The sequence below is a fragment of the Zosterops lateralis genome (assembly GCF_965231275.1).
Source record: "Zosterops lateralis genome assembly, chromosome: Z".
In the NCBI taxonomy this organism is placed as follows: Eukaryota; Metazoa; Chordata; class Aves; order Passeriformes; family Zosteropidae; genus Zosterops; species Zosterops lateralis.
The window spans coordinates 84,996,716-85,016,393 of NC_139800.1; the positions used below are offsets into that span (position 1 = coordinate 84,996,716).

The 19,678-nt window shown below is 38.4% G+C and overlaps 1 protein-coding gene across 4 annotated transcripts in view; it reads left to right on the top strand.

The window, feature by feature from the left end:
* Positions 1-19,678, top strand: part of DIAPH2 (diaphanous related formin 2) — a gene marked incomplete at its 5' end in the record, with an annotated part of 170,660 nt that overhangs the window by 106,302 nt on the left and 44,680 nt on the right. For all 4 annotated transcript variants that reach the window (XM_083883143.1, XM_083883145.1, XM_083883144.1 and 1 more), the window contains 2 exons: positions 1,809-1,944; positions 11,150-11,245. In XM_083883143.1, coding sequence (XP_083739269.1) covers positions 1,809-1,944; positions 11,150-11,245 — 232 coding nt within the window. The remainder of the gene's footprint in view (positions 1-1,808; positions 1,945-11,149; positions 11,246-19,678) is intronic.

Here is a 19,678-nt window from a genome sequence, read left to right on the forward strand (position 1 = left end):
TAAAGCTATGCAGAAGGGGGATCACTGGCATTTGATAGTTGGAAAAAACCTCAATCTGGAATAGCACTGTTCTGTATTAGAAGAGATCCACTGCTACTCAAATCCTTGAAAGAGAAAAGGTCTGGGGGAATATAAAAGCATGCCATGAGAGAAATAGCCCTTTGCAGTAGAACTGTAGAAAATGAAACTGAAAGGCTTGATATAATTCAGGCAGAAAAAATGCTGTAGAAACCACTGTACACCTGAGTCAAAACTCTCTTTATATTAATCATCAGTCAGTTTTGAGAAACTGTGATCAAATTTGTTAGCAATATCAATTCAAATATAAAGTATGTTTATAAATATAGATGAGTATAGATTTATTTTGCTTTCTGCGCTGACTTTGATAGCAGGTGGGAGTATGTTCTTGCCAATGATTTATTTCCAGCTTTCATCTTACTCTGACTAAATGTATAGCAGTAAATGACATAACAAATATGGAATGGCTAAGAGTCCAACTGCCTGATGGAGGGTAATAGCAAACAAGCATATTCCAGGTGGTGGATGGGTGTAGATCCATAAATAAAAAGAGGTACTCTCACACAGAGTTTAGCAGGATTTTGTTATCTTACTGTTCTTCAAAATGACTAAACCTTTTTTTTTGAATGGCTTTTTTTTTTAATCACCATTGGTATCCGTTGTGTTTTATGAAGTGCAGTCTGCACTTCTGCAGAATCTTTGTTCAGATAAAACTCAGTCAGTTTGACTCAAAGAGAATTCCAAGATAAAATAACTTTAGACGTTGTTTAGTTCAGTTTGCTGTAGATTTCTGGGTAGAGAATGTGACAATCTGTGATCTAATCACTAATGGCTAGTGAGCTACCAGTGCAACCGTGACATTTCATATTTGCTTTCTTTGCTGAGACTAGGGGCATTTCCTTCCATTACAGCCTGGGAAGCTGCAGTAAAATGAAATCTCTGAACGTGCAGCAACAGAACTGTCCAAAACCAAAAGGGACAAGACATTGGGTTTGCCCTCTAGTTCCCTTTTTTTCTGAAATAAAAGCTGTTTCAGGTGTTTCTGGTGCAGCTGGCTCTGTGGTGAGGCAGTGAGTGATGTTCTTGGTGCAGTTTGAAGTGAGCTCCTGGTGTCCAGAGTCTCTGCAAGCCTAGGATGAAATGTGGTGTTTGACCTCAGGAAACTCCTGAAATGCCACGCTGAAAGATGCTGCCTCTTGCTTGAATTTAATATTTGGGAGTCTTGAATTTTTAATTTGCTAGTTTGTATAGCCTGTTAGCTCAGAGACTTTTTAGTCATAATCTAAAAATTCGACTATTTTCCATTTCTTCTCCTGTGTTTTCTGTATTTTAGTCATCCAGACTGGCTATTTCAACAAAAAATTTGATGAGCTGTGTTTAAATTCTTGCACCTGAGTTTCAGCCACTTGTAATTGAATTTCCACCATAGTGGAAACTTGGCTTCCTCCCCAGTCATCCCTCCTAACAGCATGGCACAGGCTTAAGGTAGACTTGCAATCTTAATAAGGAAAAACACAAACACATTGCTGCTCAAATAAAGTTGGGGTTTTTTTCCTTCATCATAAATGCAAAGCTATTTCAGTCTCCCTTGCTCTGATCAATAATACTCACATGTACAAGTGATGTGGTACATCATGTTCCCTCCTAGATCTCTGAGAATGCTCCAAGTATTGGGTCAAGTCCCTGTTTTTTTCATCATCTTTTTTAATGTAAACACAGGATCTGTGCAGACCAGGTTATTTTGGTTTTCCTCGGTGCAGAGACACTCATACTCATTTCCTCTAATGCAGGAGGCATTAAAAGAAAACAACAAAAGAAGAGAATTGGAGGAGAAAACCAAGAGAGCCAAGCTGGCCAAGGAGAAGGCTGAGCGTGAGAGGCTGGAAAGACAGAAGAAGAAGCAGCAGTTGATTGATATGAACAAAGGTAACGCATTATCATTTTAATGATAATGAGAGATTATCATTAAAAAAGGCAAAAGTTATTAAATTTATTGTTAAAAAAGTCAGGACTAATAAACTGAAGGCTATTTCTGATCAATGTGAGAAATACCTACTGGCAGTTCTGAAGGCTGAAGAAAGTTCACTTTCCCAGATGGAAAATTCTGTTTTGTTTCAGCCTACCTGGTCATGTCATTATTCCATTTCTGCCACTTAATGTGTGCAATGCTCCTTTCAAGGTGTTTTGTTGTGAATTATTGGCTTTTTTTTATTATTTGTAGCACTTAATTGATTTTTTCTCTTATGGATTGACTTCCAAGAAGAAGTGTCTTCCTTGCTTTGTTGTTAATTTCATTCTGTAAACATCTCTATAATCAAGGTATTGCAGCAGTTAATGTCTTTCTTTTTGGGCTTGCGGGGCTGTGTTAGAATGGATGTTCTCCCAGTAGTCCTGTTAGGAGCTGGAAAATCTTGAGCTTGGAGTCTGAGTACAGAGTGACATTTCAGCACAATAAAAAGCAATGTGTTGATCTCGTCAGCTGGGAGAATATTGTATTTCACATGAGACCTCTCTGACAGAGAGGGAGGTAAGAAAGCAGAAGGAATGGGGTGGGCTCAGTATTGATGCTGTGCAGATTTCCAGAAGGTTGTAAAATAGAAGCTTTATTCTTTACCTGACTCCAGAAGACGAGTATAGGTAAAACAGGATTTAGGCAAGATATTACTTACAGTTTTTTCTTCAGTTTCTATGAGTTTGTGTTAATCTGACCAAGCTGTAAAAACACCTGTTCTTGTTATCCATTTAACAGGGAAAATTGCTGCAATGGTACCACAAATCCTATTATCTCTGGCCTTGCTTGAACTGGCATGGACACTGTCTGGAATATTCCGTAGCAGAAATTCTTTTCTATAGATCAGACACTTTATTATCAGATCATTCAAAGATGAGTCTAATTTCAGTATAGCTATAAATGAAATGAAAAATATAAACACAGGGGATGCATAAATACATTTCCTTTCCTTTGTGAAGTTAAACAAGTGAAGGTTTCTAATGAGACTTTTCTAACTCATTCTTTCAGCTTATGATTAATATTTCTTTATTGTCTACCACCTGCCAAAAAAAAATGCCCATGGTAATATGGACAGGCACTTCTCTGTGATTGGGATAAGAACCAGCTGAATGTCCCTCCATCCCCCTCCCTCTGCCAGAGTGCTGGAGAGAGTTTATTTGAACTACCACTCAAGACAATGCAAGCCAGAATGTTTTGTGAGCTGTTGAAAAGTGTGGAAAGCTCAGTTGGATACTGTTGTCAGTGACTTGGGCTGTGGTTAAGGGCTGCAGCTCTCAGTTTGAAGTTACAACTTCTAAAATTGCTTCAGCTCAGTCCTGAGAGCACACCTTCCTTTTTCTGTATTCCTTCACTTTCCAAACAGGTGAGGGACACCACTCTGAGCAGTGGCACAGATACATCACTTCACTGACAGCATTTTGCCTTCCATCATGAAAGTCTTTTCCTATTAAATGATACAACCAAAGTTTCATTTTGCATTGTAGTCCTCTCTTAATGAAAATGCAAATATATGAATGTCTTTACATGGCCCAATGCACTAGAACTGCCATTTAAATAACTAATGTTTGTAAACCTGTGACACAAAGTTAATTTAATACTTCTAAAATATTTTTTCCAGTTTGTAAGTATTTTAAAATACCCATTTCACATATTACAACTCTGCTGCTGTGGTGGGAGGAGAGCTAAACCTCCATCCCCACTGGATTCTATGACATTGAAATTCAATTGACTGTTTTTGCCAAATAACTAATTTTTTTTCTTGATGCAGCTACTTCTGTGTGCTCATTGCTGCTTATATAAATAGTTTGTAAATTTGTCTAAGTGAATGTGACACAGCAGACTTAGAGGGAGGAGGCAGATGTCCTCTCAAGCTGTCATTTTGACAAGGTGATTTTCACCCAAAGGCTCGTTTTAACCTCACCCTCTCTCAGCTCTTTCTCTGGATGTCCCCAAGTCAAATTTGATCTCAGTGCTGCAGCCTTTAAAGTCAAAGCAGTTGGGTTCCTGCATTTTCCAGCTTCTTGTATAGTTCTATAATAAGTATTTTTCCTGTTTTCTGACTCTTGAGTGACCAATTTTTGGTGGTCAGATTGATTTTGATCCAGATTAGGTTAGTTATAACTAATTAATTTAAAAATATCTGTTTCTTGGTGTAACTGTAGAAAACCAATGTGGCCAGAATCAAGAATTATTCTGAATATTTTCTGGTGATGAAGTAACTCAGACTTTGCCAGTGTTTTGAAGACTACTTCATTCATTGGTGGTTCTGTGCTCTGTGTAACTGAGCTGCCACATAAACACTACGTGTAAACTGATGAAAAACCTGCTGAACATTCCAAAAGATTATTTAAAGATTAATGCAAAAACACATAAAAAAGAACCCAAAAAACCCACCTCCATAAAAATGAATATTCCAAAAAGATGTCAAGATTGTTAGCATTAGTTGAAAAGTCCAGGTTTCCTGGTGAAGCACAGAAAGGTTTGTGCCTTATACACACACCTACAAATCTGAAGTTTCACAGTTCAAATCATGATCATTTCTTTCTCCTTATGGGAGGTGAATTTGGAGGAGAAGCCTTCCATGATTTCCATCTGATTCAACATCTGCAAAATTCTTGCAGCATTGCTTCTGTGTGCATGTCTGAAGCAGAGAGAGAAAAAGAATTGTAGAATTCCCGGGAGCTGCAAAGTGTCTAACAGCAATTCTGATGCAAATGTTATTTAATCAGAAACAGTTTTGCTCTTCATTATATCTGATTACTGTGGCAATTAAAATCACCTTTTAACCACCAGTATTCAAATAAGAGATAGAATGAGCTTCCTCAGTCCCAATTAGGGTTGAATTAATTGTTTTGAAGACATATTAACATTCTCCCCTGATGCAGATAATGCAAGTGGAACTCTGTGCTGGAGGTTGATGGATATTCCTACTTTTCCTTTCCAAGTATCCCCATATAAGATTTCATGTGCTTTTTATTCACGCTGGTGTGTTCTAGTGTGAGCAGGAGTTCTGCTGTGTTTCCTTGAGCTGGTGCTTTGTTTCACTGGGGCAGGATGTCATTCCAGAGATTGCTTTTGCTGCAGTTTTCTAATGATTCTGTGCTTTTCTGGGTGGTTTGTCTTCCTTCCACGTCCTTTAGCATAAGCAGAATTCCATACGAAGCTTATTACGAGTTGCATGTTGTTTTGTAAATGTCTTTTTGAATTTCTGTATTGCCTGGTGATTGCATGAGGTACCTGGAGTGGCAAAACTTAGGTCTTATTTACGTTTTAGAGATGATTAGTTTGTGGGGCTGGATGTCAGTAAGGCAAATGTTCAAATTCCTTTGGGAAGTCATTATTTTTCATATTGATGTCGATGGTCTGTTTGAATACTCTGCACACCTCCTGAAACCTGGTACTCACAGAACAAAAAAATAGATTGAGCTTTGCATTATGCTTAAAGGTGAGCATCTATAGAACCAGGATGAGGTTTGAGTTTTCTCCTTCAAAGCAATTCTGCAAGAACTGCTAAAAAACTTTGTAAGATCTGTTTGTGCAGGAGTTTAAAGCTGTCTTGAGAATGTGGTGAGTCTCAGAATTCCTGAAATGGTGCTAAATGGGTCAGAAACAGCTCAGGAGAAATGCAAATAGATGTGAGTATGGACATGAAGTTAGAAAGAAATTATGGCTTGAAATTGAATCTCTCCTTTTAAATGTTTTGCTCTGGAAAATTTTGGGTTTGATAATGAAAATGGCCCATATGGTACTTTCTGACTGAGTTTTTCGGGGGAAAAATTATTAGAATGACAAATCTATGATTGGGATAATTGCAGGGAAGAAAGAAAAATTGGATTATTTTCTCTTAAAAGTAGGTTTCTTGGGGACTATTTACTGAACAGTAACAACTAGTAACTTCAGGGAAGTTTTCTATGCAAATTCAATTTTTCCTTAGAGAAATATTTGTGTTTCAAAAAGTAGGTACTGTTATTGATTTTGAAAGTAGCCATAATTTTGTTTATCTCAATGTAACTGCTGTACATTTTGTAGAACTTACAATGTTAAAAAGCATTTCAGAAATAACTGTTGATTAGCTTTAGTGTAAGGCCGTTTCAGGAATCAGGGTGGGACAGGGTGAGGAGCAGAAAAACCCTTTGCTCTGTGTAAGGGCTGCTCAGTGATAAGAAAAACCCCCCTGAATTATCAGCACTGTTTACAGTTGTTTACAGATGTTTACAGTTCCAAAACAACCCCACACCAGCTGCTGTGAAAAAATTAACTCTATCCCAGTCAAAATCATCACCAATATGAAAAAAAACAAGGAAAAAGTCATCAAGAACATGTAAGAACTCCCCTTTCCTCAAAATGTGTTCCTAAGACTCCTTTTTTCCCTGAAATGTTAGAGTAGTTGTTCAAATATAGGGAACATTTAAAAGGAGATTATTAACCATGATAAAAGCATTGATGACTTTGTTCTGCCTTATGTACCTGCTCATCACAGAAATTAAGAGTACCTCAGTACTGTAGCTTAAATGTAGCCTTTAAACTGCAGCAGAACTTTATTTACAATTGTAATAGCGAGGTATAACATGGGATTTTCTTGTTTGTTGTTTTTTTGGTGGGCTGCACAATCTTTTCCTTTCCCCACAGAGGCAGTCTCTTCCCATTTGTTTCAGGTAATTCACATTACGGCCTATTTTAGGTGTAGTCTTAGCGGGAAGATGCCTTCATGAGGGAGCATCTCAATGAAGCCACAGCAGACCTTGACCTTTGGGACATTTTCTCCCAATATAGAAAAAAAAAAGTGCATTTCAAATGTTGTTTTCAATAGTGTGCCGGTTCAACAAAGCACTTCTTTTCTCTCCTTCTATTAATTTATTTAAGCCTGAGGTCAGTTAATCATCAACAATATTCTTAATTGGTGTGTAAGCAAGGGTTTGCCTTGTTTGTAAACTGACATGAGCTGGGGGTTCACTTCTCAGTCACACTGTCCTAACTTGTTCTCCTTTAATTAAAAAGTAAATAATCACGAGACACCACTCTGCTGCAAACTGCAGAGCAGGATTGCTTCCTGGAGTTATTTATTATGCATGCAAAATGAATTTAGCAAATGAATAAAATGCAAATATATGAGGAGAACACAAAAACATGCTTTCCCAAAGACATTGAAAGCTGACCTTTTTAAGTGTATGTATTGCAATTAAAAATTCTGGTACTAGTTATGAATAAAAAGTCTTGTTTAAAAGTTTCTACAGGACACACATTGGACTTTGAAAAGTGCTTAAAAGTTCAAAGCAAAACAGGGTAGTGCAAGATGTGAATAGAAGCATAAATTTAAAACCCTTTGGAGCAGCAGGAGGCAGCATGTGTTGCCTAATGTGGTATTTGACTGGATTCTTTTAGTAAGGGCCCAAATTTCTGAAAAATTCCTTGTAAAATTCCTATAAACCTTTGCCCAAAAGGCTGTGCAATATCTACACTTCTTTTTAACTTAGATCAGTTTGCAATCAGTATTTTTGTAATAGTGAGTACAAGACATTTTGCAAGTGCATGTGGAAAATACTAGAAAATAAACATGGGCCAGAAAAATATGTGGGCACTGCTGCAGTAATCAGTGCAGACAGCAAAAAGAGAGGGACGGAACAAGAGCATGTTGCTCCAGAAACAAGAGCATATTCCCAGCTGTGGATCTGAACTGAGGAAAGCTGATTTATTTGAGGGGGACCATGCTTGGCTGAGCCCTGAGGCTTCAGCTGAAGAGCAGTTTCTGTAGTCCCAAGTTACTCCAGCAGCTGGCACCTTCTGAACTATCACCCTTAAGTTCAACTTAGAATCCTTTTGGTCAATATTGCTGCCTGACAAATCTCCCCCAAAGCTCAGACAGAGACCCCAGCAGGTGCAGATTTGATGGCCAGGATATTTGCAGTGGCAGCCTTGGTGTTGTGCTGCTCCCCAGCAGTGCCAGCCCTTGGGATGAGTTTGCTCTGCTGGGACTGCCCAGATTCCAAAGCACAGCAGGAGCTTGCCTTGCATCCTTTCAGTGGCTGCTTTGTGCAGTCTAAAGAAATTGTGCTGCCTTGGGCATTTCATGTTGGAATCCAGTCCCCTGGTTAGATGAAAGGCATTTCCAGTTGTGATTTCTCTTCTGTCAGTGCTGTAATCCAGCTGGTGCACCGCTGCTGCTGCAAACACAGGATCCTGGGTTTTTTATCACGCTGGCTCATTGTTTCTTTGGTCACCTCTAGACTGGAGCTCTTGAGCATTCCCTGTTGGAGAGCTCCCGGCTGGCCTGTGAAGTTGCACTCATTCAGTTATTTCAGATGATTTTATTATTCTGAATCTTCTGCACATTGGGTCTCTCCAGCAGTGCAAGGAGTAATAATGTTGCTGTATGGAAGAATAAAGTTATTTTTGTCCTTATTAAAACAATCTAAGACCCAAATATAATAATATGAGGCCCAAATGTAATAATATATGGTCCAAACCTGTTGGGCAGCTCTGGTCTAAACCCTGGGACCTGCAGGAGCACAAGTATTTCTCCAGCCTCCTAAAAACACCCCCACACAATCTGGATCTCAGAACCAAAGCTGCGATAGAATTAGTATCAAATCCAAATTACAACAAATGAGGCTCATAGTTAACACATCAATTAATGATTGAGAATCCTATAGCCTTTGCAGTCCTCTTTAGTGCCTGTAGTGAATCTGGATCTTTACTAAGGCCAATCAAAGTAAATTGCTTTTTTTTTTTTTTTTTTTAATATCTTCACACATTTGCTTCTTTCTTAAATGCTTGGGGCCAACTTGGAGCAGAAACAATGAGGAAGAAAATTACTTGTTCCAGATGCAACTCCTGTCCTTATGTACAATGCAAGATATGTAAAAGAGAAATAATGATGATGTATTTTATTTCTGCTGACAGAAATGTTGGAAATAAGTTTTTAGTTTTCAAAATTCTGACAGTTTTTGTCTTTGTTTCTTATTTGTGTCTATAAATTGCTGTGGGTGCTATAAAAAAGACAAATTACGGAGGTAGCCAGTACTGTGTGGAGAACTGCAAAAAGAACTATAAAGACTGAAATTTCCGTTGAATTTTGTTTATCAATTTTAATCAAGGCTCCCTGAAAATACAGTTCTTTGTCCAGTTTCCATTTAACCACCTGAAGACTTTAAGATGCACTGCTGAGATCAGACTTTGCATGAATTTTTATTTGAGGAGTTAAAAATCTCATCACTGTGTCCTACAGCTTCCTTAATAATGTGTTTTATGTTGCTGGGTTTTGGCAGTTGCAGTAATTAGCAGGTAGAGCAGCTCACTCAGCAAAAAAGGGGAAGACTGCATAAACATTCATGAAGTATTGAAGGATTTTTGTCTTTTTTAATAAACTCTCTCAATTCTTACTTTTAATGAACATTGAAGAATATTGTAATTTTACTAGACATTAAATATTCTAAGATATTAACTAATTCTGGATTTGCAGTCACTGCCATTAAATGTTTCAGACTGACTTGAAGTGTAAATAATGTATTGTAATTTGGACAAAGTATATTCACAGACCTTTGATTTTGAAGGTAAATTTAATACAGAGCCAACAACAAATCAATGAATAAGCATGGGTTGGATAAGAAGCAGAAAGAAAAACAATTGTGTTGTGCAGTTTAGAGAAAATTCTGGCCTTATTATGTGAGTGGGAATTGAGAGAAGCTAATTTGCTTGTTTGTTTTGAAGGAGCTCAGTTGTTTAAGGCTTTTAGATGGAATATAATTAAAACTGGTATTTCAGAGTCTCGTGCTAGTTCCTCACTTGCTGTGCTTCCTTTCCTCTTACCCTGGAGACAACTCTGTGGATGTGTTGTGCAGGGTGTATAGAGTGGTTTCACTTAGGTGGATGTATAATCTAAAGGTATCAAGTAGTTATTCTCATAACCAGCCTGTAGAAATTTGAACCAGGCGCTGTTTTAGGTCTGGATTGAGTCTAATAAATCTGAATATAATAAAGAACCAGGACAGAGCAGCTTATTCCTTAACAGGCTGCTTTTAAACTTGAACATTTGAGAGCTTGAATGTGCATTTTAACGTCCTATACTTTGTGTGAGTCAGAATTTTTTTGCCACAGTGTGATTTTTTTGTTGTTGTTGTTGTTTTTGTTTTGTTCGGTTGTTTTGTTTTTTTTTGTTTTGTTTTGTTTTTGCAGAAAGTAATGGTCTCCGAGTTCCCAGATGGGGAAATTTATATTAGTTTGGAGTCTGAGAGATGTGGATGACATGTCCACCTACCTGCTGAGTCTAACCTATATTTTAGTTTCTGGTTATAACACGGATATGGGAACAGAAAGAGGCATTCATCAATAGTTTTGTAACCTTGCAGTTCTTTGCCCTCTATTTCTCATGCTGCTGAATGCTGTTGTCAACTGTTATTAACAGACTGAAATGCAAAGGAATGTAAAGACTCAAATATATAAAAGGAAGTAATTTTTCTACCCAGATTTCCATAATGCACCATAAAGTCCAGCAGTTTAAAGGCTGCGAGTTAGCTTGGATATGAAAAAAGCAAAATAAAAAATTAGCAGAAGTAAAATTCAGCCATTAAGAAATGTTATACCATTGACTTCCACTGCATGATTATCCCGTCTTCATTTTTTCCTTACATCACCTGAAGACCATCCATGCTATTGATTGTATAGATAATTTTTTTCCCAAAGATTTAGTGACTCATGAAGTCAGGAGGCAGCACAGAAAATATTTTCTCTGTGCTGCAGTATTGAACTTTCTCCTGCTCAGTGTCATCAGATGCATTGATTAGATTGACCCGTTTCCACTTCAGAAAAGCGTTCAGCCATCCCGGCAGTGAAGCAGCCGTTGCTCAGCAGCAGCTGCCTATCTGCATGTTGAAGATGCCATCAATAATGCACAGGATAACATCTCCAAGTTGAAGGAACAGTAGGATTGGCATCAGTTTTGGCTGATGGAGCATCACCCCCAAAGCAGGCAGTGCTACCTGCACTGCCACCAGCCTTGCACTGTGATGTGGCTCTCTCTCATTTGGCAGCATTACGGAAATGTGACAACACTTTGGCTTTTATTTCTTTGTAAAGTCTGCTCTCAGTGGTGCTGATTTAATTTTCTTTTCCTGCTGCTCTCAGAGGGTGACGAGACAGGAGTGATGGACAGTCTGCTGGAGGCCTTGCAGTCGGGAGCAGCTTTCAGAGACCGCAGGAAACGGACGCCGCGAGTGCAAGGTAAGAGAATTTCTGCAGACTCTGAGTTATGAACTGAGCAGGCTGAAGTTATTTGGCAAAGATTTGCCAGCACATTTTGGTTTCACTGGAAACCATTGGGGTGCTATTGGGCACTGTGAAAGCCCAGCACAGTCTGTGTGACCTGTGAAAGCTCCTGTGAAAGCCCAGCACTGTCTGTGTGCCCATGGATTTTTAACCTGCGACTCTGTGTGCCCTAAGGGCTCCTGTTGTGTTTGAAATGGCATTTAAACATCCCTGCACTAAGTGTGCTTAATTCTTACAACTGTAAGTGTAATTAATTTATTGTAGGTGATGCCATGAGGAATGTTAGCTTCTTAACAAATAAGACTTTGAGTGTCAGCTGGTTACCATTTCCAAGCACTGCTCTTGAGTGTGTTCTGCCTTGGTAGGAACTTGCAGTGTTTGGAGTCTTAAAAGTTAAAATACATTAAGATAGCTTTATTTTCCTAAGGAGGACAGTAGTATTGGACTGAACTTTGTCCAGTTTACTGAGCAATTGCTTCTTCTTGCAAAGCTGGTTTTGAGAAGATTTGAGAAGTTTATCAGTGGCAGCATTTCCTTCATTCACTTCTCTGCTTGTGGTATTTCAGTGGCACACAATTCATGAAATGCACTTATTCTGCTTTTCGTCAGAGCTCATGGTAACTGTGTTCTGCAATTTTTCATTTGAAACATGTCTTACAGTAAAAAATGCAGTCTTGAAAATCTGCGGCTGAAGTTACTTGGCATAAAATCAAAAGCTTGGTATGTTTGTCCAAAGAGTGTCATAAATAAGCTGTGTTTATCCACCTGATCCTCAGTGAGCTGGGGTTAAGTTCATGTTGGCTGATGACTTTTTTTTTAGAGGAGCAGAAGAGTAAAGTCAAATTCTATTACCCTGTTTAATAGCAAAGGTGTAGTGCAGAATTATTTTTAATTTGCCATATGCATGATCTTATGAAAAAAATAAAAATAAGTAACTTGATTTATTCATACCATGAAATCAATACAGTTCCAGTATCATTCTTTATTCAGGGCTTGTTTCTGCTCTCAGATCAGACGTGAAAGAACTCCTCGATCAAAATTGGGTTTTTTTCCCTATCTTAAGAAGTATCATTTTGAGAGATGCTTTATCTGTATGGTGACTTGAGGAGATGTTTGTCACTAAGTGGTGACAAACCAAAGCTTTCCAGACCAGAGGAGATTGCACAAAATCTTCTGCAGCTGAGAAAACCAAGAAGATGATTGAACCTGAGTCAAAACCAGGGACTCCTCAGCAAAAACAGGGGACAGAGATAATTAAAAATCCCTTTGACCGATCTTCTGGTTTATGTAGTTACTTTGACTTCTGTGTTTGGAATTTCATGGAGTCAGGTGATATTCGATTGGTCCTGGCCATTAAATTTGAGGAGCCGATTGACTTTGGAGAACTCACTGTGAGAACAGTACTGGGTCTTCCAATTCCAAACTCTGGCCAACTGTAAGTGCTCTGTAAGAGAAGAAGGCCATAAGGTAAAATTCTCTGTGATAGCTAAAAATTGAGAATAGGAGGCAATAAATGTTAGTCCCAGTCAAATATCTCATTTAAACTTCCACGTACATTTTCTCATGTAATTTAGAAACATCTAGTGAGTAACTTGTCTACACACCAAAAGATTGCATAAAACTGTGGCTGTGGCATTTCTGAGCAGTGAACTACAGCATGAAAAACCTGGGACCACATTTACAAACTGCCATATCTCTCCTTCAAAACCAGAAGCAGCAATGACTCTTTGGTGCCACTCTGTCTTGCAGAGTTCCAGCCAGTGAGACTGGAATAAGCAATTAACTCCATGCCTCCTGTGGTTCAGTGCAAGGGGAAAAAAAGGAAACAAAAGGCATGGAAATAAGAGGTTGAGGGATTTCTGGGCTTGCTGGGTCACGTGATTGTGATTTGTATAGCAAATGGAATATTTCTGTCTGTGGGCAGTGCACAGTGCAGGATTTTTCTATCCGTTGTTAGAGCTGAACTCCTTTGGAGTCAGCCTGGGTTTGGGACACTCATGGGGAAAAAAAAAAAAAAAAAAAAAAGAAAGAGGGTTCTGCTATTTCCAAAGTTAGACTTGTCCAGCAAAGTTTTGAGTTTGAATTTGTCTTGGTTACACATTATGGTCTGAGAGGAAAGTCTATTGTTTTCTGTTTGGACACAGGTCTCATTTTCCTGTGTCAGTTGTGGTTGTTGTTTAGCAAGGAGAAAAAACAACTCCTGCTTGCTTACTTTTTGTAGTTTTGCCAATTGCTTGGTAACAGGTGGCCCCTACAGAAAGGCAAAAAAAACCCCCTCTCCAAACCTCTAAAAAACCCACAAAGAAAATCCTCCCCAAACCACTCAGCAATACAGTGAGTTCACTTTTGTACATTTTTCATGTATGTGCTCTAGATCTGTCTTTTTCCAAACTTGCTTTTTCTGTTTACATCTTCCAATGATGAAAATTCAAACCTTAGAGGTTTCACACCCTCACAGTGGCTGCAGCCGGAAGATCATGGAAAATTAGGTTTTGTTGTGTTTTCTTAGTTTTACAAAGGAAATTTAACTCAAAAGGAACAAACTGTAATATCACTACTAGCAGTATTTTTGATCAGTTTGGCTCAAACCCCACAACTCTGCAAAAATAAAAAAAAAATAAGCCAAAAAACCCCACTGCATGTGTTTCCTGCTGGCTTTAGGTGAGTGGGTTGGACCTTGGAGGGATTAATTAATTTGGATAACAGAGCTCCAATTACTACAGGCTTACAATGAGCCCAAAAGAGTGGCATCCCACCTCTTCAATTTGCCTTTTTCACAGAGGTTGCTGCTGTGCCTTGCAGACTATTTGTGCTTACATGGTGATGTCTTTAAAGTATTTCCAGTCAGATTCAGACTGGGTAAGAGGTGGAGAATGGAAGGGAGTGGTGCTCTGTTCCTCTAGAGCACAGGGGGCATGCTCAGCATTGCAATACTCCTGCTGGGCAAGAATTAACTGGTGAAATGTACAGACGGGTTCAGAAAAATAAAAACCATTTCAGATATGTTTAAGTGCATTATGTTTTTTTGCTAAGCCTGGAAATGAAAAGCTACGCTTTAATGGGTTGCATTACAACCCCAGACTTTTCCAGTAAAAATGGTTTTGTTATCAGGTCATGGAAGTAATGATAATAAATTCCTGCCCCCATCCTCTAGTTTTACATTTCATTCTATTTTTATGTGTTCTTTCTTCTGTAGGCTTCTCAATGTGCAAAAACATTGTGTGGTTTCTCTCTCCTGAGCTCATTACTCCACCTTTATTGTTTCTAGCCATTGGATTTTAGGGAGAGAGATTGTCCTTTCAGTGGATTGCTTTGCTTATAGAGCCTATAAAATAATAATTAGAAATCAGTTTCTAGGAATGTTGGTTCCTCTTCCAAAAATACGCTTGCATTTTGCAAGTTTGCCAATATTGGTCTAATAAAGAGCAGTATTGGGTGGCATTTATCACAGGGTGCCATTAAAATCTGCATCCAACACTACTGCTGCACAATAATCCCTGCCCTTTTTCCTGGCCCTGGGGTATGAAATTATTAAAAGAAGACCAATTCAGGAATAATTCTTTCTCTAAATTAGCTTAAGCAAATTTCTGCACAGAGCTAACTCTTCTGCTAAGGTTCTTTCTATTAAGTTTCTAAGTTTTTTTGCCATGGAATTTAATTTCTTTAAGAGAGGGTAATAACTAGTGCCCTCTCCCATATATACAAACTCTCGTAACCTCCCTGATCCTCTGGGCCATTGTTCCTGTGGGAATGTAGTGCTGCAGAGGACATGGATGAAGGTTCTTCTGCTTTAGATCTCTGAATTTCTTTAGGATTTCCTATGCTCTCTTAGCACACATTTTGGATTAGTGTTTAATTCCTACCTGAAAATCAAATCAGTTGCTGTTCTGTCAGTAGTTCCATACTAAGAGTACACCTTGAGACAATGAACCTCCCTGGTTCAGTCTCAGCACCTGATTTGTGTCTTTGGTGGGAGACATCTGAAGGGCTTCCACTCCTTGTTTAACTTTTGCAAGAACAAAAGAAGTTGTGGCAATGGAGTGTTCCTATTTTTTAATGATTTTTGATCATTTTCATGTGGCATTCAGACATTTGAATTTAAAATATGAGTTTAAGTAGGTAGATATTTTACATTCCATCAGAATTCTAATAAAAGGTTATCACTTTAGGAATATTGTATCTTCTGCTTGAAGATATAGCTGTGATTAAAGACTCACTCTTGCTTGTCTACCTTGCTAAACTAATTTTACCTTTGCACTGATTATATTAAATAAAATCTGGAGGATTGGTTGGGTTTCTGGGTGCATAGTCCTAATTTACCTGAACCACATTTAGATAAAAACCTTCAGTCAAAGCAAATTTGCTTTCCTGAAAGCATTGTCAGTCATTCCAGATGTGACAGTTGTCTAAATAAACTGGGTTTTGATATGCTTGCATCTGTGAATTGGTGAGAATATCATAAATGTTAAAATGCCAGGAGTGGGAGGTGCACTGAATTTGTGCTCAATAAAATGTCTTTCAGAGGAACAGATCTTTAACATTAAATACCTGTTATGAAGTTGGAAGTATCCATAATGGACTATAAAAATTTAGTCTTGAGTTTTAAAATCAGTTTATATTTTAAACTTCATATTTTCAAACATCTTTTTTTACTTTTAGGAGCTGAGTATTTAAAAGCATGTTTGCTATTCAGTTGTGTTATGGAGGATTTTTGCTTACAGTCAGGTGTTGCAGATTAATGAGACTCACACTCAAGCAACTCAAGCACTTCAAAATTACCACATCTGTAATAGCAAGAGCTAAACAAGATCACCAATAATAAATTTACTGATTTTGCTATCGTGGCATTATTGTAGATTTAAGTTTGCTTTTATTTCTAAATATAAATATGGGCACCATTCAAATTGAATCTCAGCAAATTACCTGAGTCCTGAGAGCTCCATAAACATTCCCAAAGCTGTTTAAAAATAGGTATTTGTGGTATAATCTATTTTTACTGTGTCTGCATTTTGTCTTATGGTTTTGTAATTAAAGGAGTAGGTAGATAATACATTTTTCATGTGGCCTGGCATGAAAGAAACAGCTTTAATATGTGGAGATTTTACTTGACAGGGGGAGGTGTCTCTGCCCATGACAGGGGGTTGGAAATAAGTGATTTTTAAGGTCCCTTGTGGCCCAAACCTGAATTCTAGGAGTTTTCAGAGGAGTTCTTATAAGCAGGATGGAGAAGTGAACAAAAAGGGACTCAAGAGGCTTGAGCCTCCAGCCTGCTCAGGATTCTCCAGGTTTTTAGGTGGACACCTCATTCCTGTGAGGAGGCTCTGGAAACACCTCAGGACCACAGACTGGGGAAGACAGACAGAAATTGGAGAATTCTGTGCATTTGCATAATTGCTTTCGCCTCTGCTGGTGTGTTACCCTTCTCTGAAGCAAGTGCTAGAGATTGATTTGTTGTCTTTAAAATTGATTTTCTGATCTTTGTATGCAGGAGATTGTTCATGTGTTGGCCAAGAGCATGTCAAGTGTTTATAAATGTTTGGTGAACTTGACAGACACAGAGAAATGGGATTGTGAGCCCTGGACTTCCTATCTATTACTGCTGCTTTCTCTAAACCTAAGTTGTTATTTGCCATTTAATATATTCTTATTTCCCAATACAAGAATGTTGCCTGAACAAATGAAAATGTGCCATCAAATGGCAAAGCCATGTGCACGTTCTGCTAAATGTCCTTCAGAAAGTTGTGCTATGTACTAGTAACTAATTGCCTCTGCATTTGTTGTTCATCTAAAGCATTTAATTACCCAGGCTAAGGAGAGTTCTGTACCCCTTGTTTTTATTAGTGTGTTTCAGAGTGCATTTCAGTGCAGTGGGGAAAGTTTTCCCTGTAAAGTTCCAGATATTTTTCAAGTTTCAGCATTTTTAAAAATCACCACTGCTGTTACTTTACTCCTCAAATTGCCCTAAGATCCAAAAATAGGAAATTCTAAAATTTTATGCCTTTTGAAGTAAAAACCCACTGTCCATGAATGATGATGGAAGTTCCACTGAGGATTTTTCTGCAGCCTCATGGCATCTCCAGGTTGTACCACAGAACATCTGAGCTTGTGCCAGACAGGTGCAGGACTGTGCCAGTTGCTCTAGACCCTGAAATTGAGTGTTATATTTAATTTTAAATTTTCATACATATTTATGTTTATTTCTTTAAAGTTGTTTTGGTCTGTTTGATCAGAGAACTCTGTAGGCACCCAGAACAGCTCTAGAGTCACACAGTGTTTATTATGGAGCTTCTTTCTCTTAGAGCTGGTTTGGCAGAGTAGCCTTTGAACCTCCTAAAAGCCCTTGGACATCCAAACATCTCTTTGAATGTCCTGTGATGTGAGATAGATTTTTAGAAATAAAACAAAGAACCAGGGAATTCTTCACAGTAACCAGCTTATCAAAAAGTGTGATCCAAGAGGAGGCTCCCAAGGTCACATAGGAGGATTTTGTACAAGCTGGAAGTCACTATTCTGAACTTATTTATTTCTTAATTCACACTGAATCTGAAAACTGTTCTATTTTAATGAGCTAAATCGTGCTAGATGGGAAGGCCTCCATTTCCAGAGACTGATAGCTGAGTTTTGGCTACATCTTTATGCAGTAGCTGAAGTTAGAGGGATTTCTTTTACATGCAGAAAAAGGATATTCATGCATTCATTTGCTAACTACATGAGTAGTAATGAATGATATGCAAGGCTAGCTTAATTTGCATTTGACCATTTGAATTTTCTTTGTCTGTGCTGACACTGTTATCGTGCAATTATTGTGAAACACTTCTATTTGAAAAATTTTCTCCCACAGTACTGTTTACTGAGGTAAAGCACCTTGGCTTTAATATTTTAATATATATACGTAATAAATGGAAAGGAAAGAGATGAAAATCACTGTTGCAGTGCATGACTTGGGAGGGGATTAATTGAAGTGACGTTAGGTCCAAATGGTTATTTTGTAGATAGGGAGGATTTCTGTTCCATCCTGTTCTGGGCACACAGTGTAGAATTGAGTCCCCCAACCTCCGCACGGAGACACTGGTCCAGAGTTCTTAATTGTGGCTGTCATCTGAACTGTAAGAACTTAATTAGTTTTCTTCCTGCAAAGACAATATTTACCCTATGGGTTATGATGTAACAGAGCAAACCATGAAATTTCTCATTTTCTTGTTGCATTAGCAGGAGAAAATAAGATTCTCAGCACGTCCAAAATAACAATGCTCAGTTAAAGGGTGCTGATATCATCTGTTACGTCATCCTGTGAGAGGCCAGCATTCCAGTTGCCTCAAGTAATTTTATTTTCCTGATGTTTGTAGTTGCATAATCTGTGAAAGGATAAGGTAAAGCACAGGTCTGTGGTGGCAGAGGGACAGGTCAAGGCCAGCAGTGCTTTTGGAGAAGGTCTGCAGAGGAGGACACGTGTGGAATGGACAATGCAACCTGAATTCTCTGCTTAAAATTCTGTTACTACAGTGCTCGTCAGAGGTGTGCTACCAAAAACCAGAGTTTGATCCTTACAGCTTATTATAAGCAGAAAATGTTACCAGTTTTGTGGTATAGGTTTTGTAATATCACCTCATCTTCAATTTAATTGGTTTTATGCTTCTAGGAATTTGGGAGGAGATCATTTTAGGGAGCTGGTTTGTGTATTGGCAGGTTGTTGGCTGGTTTTATACTGTGATTTTTTGCATCTTTCTACAGAGTATCTCTGGCCATTAATTCACAATATATTGGGCTTAAAAGGCTGCAGGCCTGGCTTTGCATGACAATGCACTTTGTCAGGGTGCATTTGGTGCTATGCTGTGGGCAGGTTGGAATTTCAGGAGCCGTGTTGAGACATCATTTCAAACCCAGTTTCCTGTTGATATCTCCATTGCATTCCTGAAACTGCAGCACAGGTGGTTCATCTAATTATTGCACATTATTGCTTCAACATAATGTAGCTGAGCTGGTACATTTGTAATGTATGTAGTTCCAGAATTGCTCTCACATCCTGAACACTATCCATGCTGGTTAATTGTGGGACATCTGCACCGCTGGGTTGTTTCAGTTTCAATGCTGTTATGTTCTGAAGGGTGCTGCAATTAGGATGAAGTTATTTTTAATGATGACTAAAGCCAGATGTGAGATATTGATGTACATTAATAGTAATTCTGGTAGTTCTGTATTTTGAGGAACTAGTTTAAAATCCTACAATTGCCTTTATTCTGTAAAAACCAGACACCAACCTTAACAGAGTTGGTTTTGTTTAGCCATGCTCACAACACACTGCAGAAATGAACCTTTGAGATGATTTGTTGTGTCTCATTAGAAGATCTGTGCATGTTACACACCTGATTTCTCTTTTGGAGGAAAAAG